This window comes from Hippoglossus hippoglossus, chromosome 1, assembly GCF_009819705.1.
Source record: "Hippoglossus hippoglossus isolate fHipHip1 chromosome 1, fHipHip1.pri, whole genome shotgun sequence".
NCBI classification, from domain to species: domain Eukaryota; kingdom Metazoa; phylum Chordata; class Actinopteri; order Pleuronectiformes; family Pleuronectidae; genus Hippoglossus; species Hippoglossus hippoglossus.
In genome coordinates this window covers 26,055,395-26,060,044 of record NC_047151.1, presented here as the reverse complement: position 1 = coordinate 26,060,044, position 4,650 = coordinate 26,055,395, and the positions used below count along the sequence as shown (strand labels likewise).

At 46.7% G+C, this 4,650-nt stretch overlaps 1 protein-coding gene across 1 annotated transcript in view; it reads right to left on the bottom strand.

Moving 5' to 3' along the window:
• The window catches only part of LOC117762068 (extracellular serine/threonine protein kinase FAM20C-like), a 32,794-nt gene extending 29,933 nt beyond the window's left edge, over positions 1-2,861 (bottom strand). The window contains exons 1-3 of the mRNA XM_034586519.1: positions 2,719-2,861; positions 1,990-2,469; positions 167-336 (exon numbers count right to left, since the gene is read on the bottom strand). Of these exons, the coding sequence (XP_034442410.1) occupies positions 167-336; positions 1,990-2,465 (646 nt within the window). The 5' untranslated portion in view covers positions 2,466-2,469; positions 2,719-2,861. The remainder of the gene's footprint in view (positions 1-166; positions 337-1,989; positions 2,470-2,718) is intronic.
• Between the last annotated feature and the right edge of the window lie 1,789 nt (positions 2,862-4,650).

The following is a 4,650-nucleotide window of genomic DNA, read 5'->3' as shown; positions in this document are numbered from 1 at the left end:
CCTGCCTCTGTGGGCCTGACACCTCAGCTGTCACTCACGCAGGTGTGACACAGGCTCCGTGCTCTGCTCTGACCAAACTGATGGAGCTGAACAAACACAAAAACAAGTAAAAGCTGCACAGACATGGACTGAATGGAAATGAAAGTGAGAGGCCGCGGTGTCAGACCTGCACTGACGATGCGGTGCGTGGCAAGCTGCTGCGTCAGAGCCTCCATGTTGGGGTCACGATGAGGGTAGAGCTGCCAGCGGGAGATGCCCAGGTGGAAGCGCAGCCAGGGGGGGTGAGAGTCGCTGCTGCTGTTCCACGTGACGTCCTCGTAGCTCTCCTGACTAACCCTGGAGAGGGAGGGAGGGAGGGAGGGAGAGAGAGAGAGGGAGGGAGGGAGGGAGGGAGAGAGAGAGAGGGAGGGAGGGAGGGAGGGAGAGAGAGGGAGGGAGAGGGAGGGAGAGAGAGAGGGAGGGAGAGAGGGAGAGAGTGAGAGAGAGAGGGAGAGGGAGGGAGAGAGAGTGAGGGAGGGAGGGAGAGAGAGAGAGAGAGAGAGGGAGAGAGGGAGGGAGGGAGGGAGGGAGAGAGAGGGAGGTAGGAGAGAGGGAGAGAGAGAGAGGGAGGGAGAGAGAGAGAGGGAGGGAGAGAGAGAGAGAGAGGGAGAGAGAGGGAGGGAGAGAGAGAGAGGGAGGGAGGGAGGGAGAGAGAGAGAGAGAGGGAGGGAGAGGGAGGGAGAGAGAGAGAGGGAGGGAGAGAGAGAGAGAGAGGGAGAGGGAGGGAGAGAGAGAGAGGGAGAGGGAGGGAGAGAGAGAGAGGGAGGGAGAGGTCATCATATTACTCTCATTTACAAACCATTTATCCACTGCTGATGAAATTACATTGAATTAAAAATGAGCTTGGATGCTTAATGAAATAGTTCATCAAGGAAAACTGAGTGGGCAAGGATTTTGATCATCATGTTTAACATGTGAACGTTTCAGCTTCTCAGAAGTGAGAATTTACATCTTTTTTTTAAGATACATGAAAACGGACTCTGGTCAGAACTAGAAATAACAACCTTCAGTCATGTGTCTTTGAATCTAATCAATTCATCTTTCAATCTAAGTGAAGGTTTGTAAGAACCTCAAAGAAATTCCCTGAAGGCGTTCCTGAGATGTCATGTTCACAAGAATGGGACGGACAGATTGACGGACAGATTGACGGACAGATTGACGGACAGATTGACGGACAGACGTACGGATGAGCTAGGAAACGACTCATCGCCTCACTGACGCTGACACAGAGTCATGAAAAACAATTTGAAAGATGAACATTGGGATGGGATACTTCTCTAACCATTTTTTAATAATATTTTAAATAATAATTTAATTTGTAATTATTAATATCGTTTAATTCATTTGTCTAAATCCAATAAATCAATCTTTCTGTAAATGTGCCAACGTTTTTTAATATCCAGTTAGTTGCAATCAAAACAGACACTGAAGATGTTCCTTTATGACCAGGATTAGTGGTTTCTAGAGATCACACATCTCTAAAATGAATTTCACAAGAAAGATGCCATGAAAAGCTTTTCTTGGAGACGCCTCACGTTTCTTGCGTCGTCTACGAAGGTTGTTTCCGAACAGTCTGAACATGTGTCCAGCGACAGACAGTAGCTCTGTACTTACATGCAGAGATGCCACAGAAACCTACAGCAGCAGTCATGTTGAATATGCAGCTTCAAGGACAGAGTGCGTTTCAGAAGAACACGCAAATAAACCAAGAGCAGTCCAGATACAGTTTGAGCTCTTTTTACACAGTGTTTAATTAAATGTCTTCTGTGTGTTTATGATCCAGTGATGAGTTGCATGCAGACGCCTTTGCAGGGATAAACTGCACTGGATAGAACATGGTCCCTGAAAGATGCTGGAATAAGTTACACAAAGTATGTTTGGATAATAAAAGAGTGAGAGACGATGACAGAGGGGAAATCTCGTGCACACACAGTTTTGTACGACACTGACCACATCTGCGAGCTCTCCTCTGCAGCCTTGACCTTTGGTTTCACTCTCAGCAGCCAGTCGTCCTCGAGGACAGCCGGGCCGGGCGTGTTGTACAGAGGATGGTCAAACAGCGCCTCCAGTTTTGACATCCCAGACTCCAAAGGTTCCGCTCCGTTGTTGTCATGGTGACCCCGGCTGCCAGCCACTTCAACTGAAGCAGGAGCCGTTCCCACGCGACCTTTGCCATCCTTACTGGCATCTACATCGGAAGAATCTCTTTGGGTGGTGTCAGCTGGTGGGTCAGCGAGACCACTGAGCCCTGTAGGGGCGAAGCTGCTGCGTGCCAGGGCCCTCAGGATGTTGGGTGACGGCGGGGAGTCGCACGGCAGTTGGTAAATGGAAAGAGAGGCGAGCGCCAGGAGGAGGTGGAGGAAAACGGTGATGAAGGCCAAGGACAGACAGATTGTCCGAGAGCGACGGCGCAAACACCGCATCATCCTGCTGAGAGGAGAGGTCAGGGGAGGTGAACGCAGGAAGGGGAGAAGAGAGGAAGAAAAACAAGTTAGGAGTTTGAATAACAACATCTAGAGATAGATCGTAGCCTCGATAATAAAAGAAAACATTCAGGAAGCTTTCAACACTTATTTAAAAGTCGATTCGCTCGCATCTGCTCTCGTTCTCCTGTGGATTTTGATTTACTGAAGTCACAGACAAAGTCTCGAGAAAAACACCAGAAAAAAAGCAACTTACAACTCGGCTTCCTTCCTTTTCAAAGTGCTTCCCTTCACACGGCCGATGATCCTGCTTCCCAGTGGAATAAAACTCTGCCCAGTGGCCACACAGCCTTCACCCAGGTGTTTGAACTGCTCTGCGGTTCTGCCACCAAGCTCAGGGCTGGAGAGCAGCCAGGTCAAAGTGATCTGGACACGGATCAATATGTTTTCTCTGCTACAGTCGCTCTCTTTCTGCCAGCTGATCTGAGGGTTGAGGGTTAGAATCTCCATGGGGGGGGGGGGGGGGGGGGGGGTGAGGCTCATTTGATGTTGTAAGAACAGAAGAGGAATCACAATGTGTCTGGTCATTTCAATTAGAGCCTGGTCTCTGGGGAGAATTAGGAGAACCTCAAGGAACTCTGGGGATAAGGAAGCTTTAACAGCTGGATTTAGAGAGGAGGTCAGTGGAGGAAGCGTTAGAAAGTTAAAAAAGCTTCCTTGAGGAAACTTACCTGGGTTCCTGAAGGATCTTCTTGTGGAGTTTGGTTTACTGGCCTATAAGTAACTTCAGAGTTGAGGCTGTTTCAAACTTTTCTGGTGGAAGGAAGGGCCGCAAACGAACCCATTTAATATTGGATCGAGGATCTTTCCCCACTTTCTAAAACATTGCGAGATGCATCTTATTAATGAACATTTCAATGTTAGGGTTAAGTTAATTTTATGTTTTGATGGCGGCCAAATATAAGATTTCTCTTCATACCTACATAAAAGTCTCTGTAGCTGAGAACAGGGATTTCGTTTGAGGAACAAAGATGATAATAGCATTATACTACACTTTACAATACAAATAATATCTATAATAATCTGTATTAATGTTGTTGGACTGTACTCTTCCTGGACGTCTCCTCCTGTCTACAGACCTCAGCTTGTTTATATCGTCTGTTGCCCTTCGGGTTTGTTACCTCTGCCAGAGTGGTTGTGTTTTGTTGTTTTGTTTGCTTTGTCTGCACGATCCTGCAAAAACTACAAAAACAAATATCCTCGTACCTCAAGTGGAAGGATGGGACATGGAGCGAAAGAGAACTGTTTACTTTCTTTAAAATTGAGAGACATTTTCACCCTTTTCCCACAGAATAATTAATCTGGCATATTTAGATTACTAATATCTGTGAGTGTGTACAATCTAATGCAGCTTGATTGGATGTAAGGGGACTGCTGGCCTGTTGGTGTGTGCTCTGCTCAGTGCCATTCTATTTGGCATTAAATCTGCAGCGTGTGCGAAGCAGTGAATAAACAAATCTACTACCACCAACTGTTGCTGTTGGAAACACCGTCAGGCTCCATCTCCTGTGGCCTGAATCACAACCGGTGAGTTATGAGTCGTGTGTCAGAGGATCTGATGAAGCGGGCTTTTAATAAACAGGCGGTGGGCGAGACACATGTTTCATATTCTGAGTGTGAGTTTGCACCGAGACTTTGATTCAGGCCTCCTGTCGCGTCCCGCAGGATACACACTTTCTGTGAAGTGCGGCTCTTTAAAGTCTGTGTGCGTTTCTACATGTTGTGTTAAATTGCTCACACTGATCTATTCAGGAGAAACGTCTGAGAGAGGTTAACAAAAACACGTGTGTCGTACCTGTGTGACTGTTAATGTGACGCAAATTGACATAGAAAGACAATCAGCTTTCTTAAAGAAAATGAAATGTCCCACACATGTATATGAACTGATGAGATGAAACAGATTTACTGTGAACTCCCTCCTGTGTTCAGGTGCTCAGGTTCATTCGTTATTCATCAGCACTTATAAAAGATGTACGTTCTGGAAAACAGCACAATGCAAATGGAGCAGAAGAAATGTGGTTTTTCGTGGACATTATGAAATCCACAGTGGGACTGAATGTTGCTGGAGGGTAACAGGATTAAATCATTGCATGAGTGAGCTGTGATTATTATCTGTGGGGATTAGTCT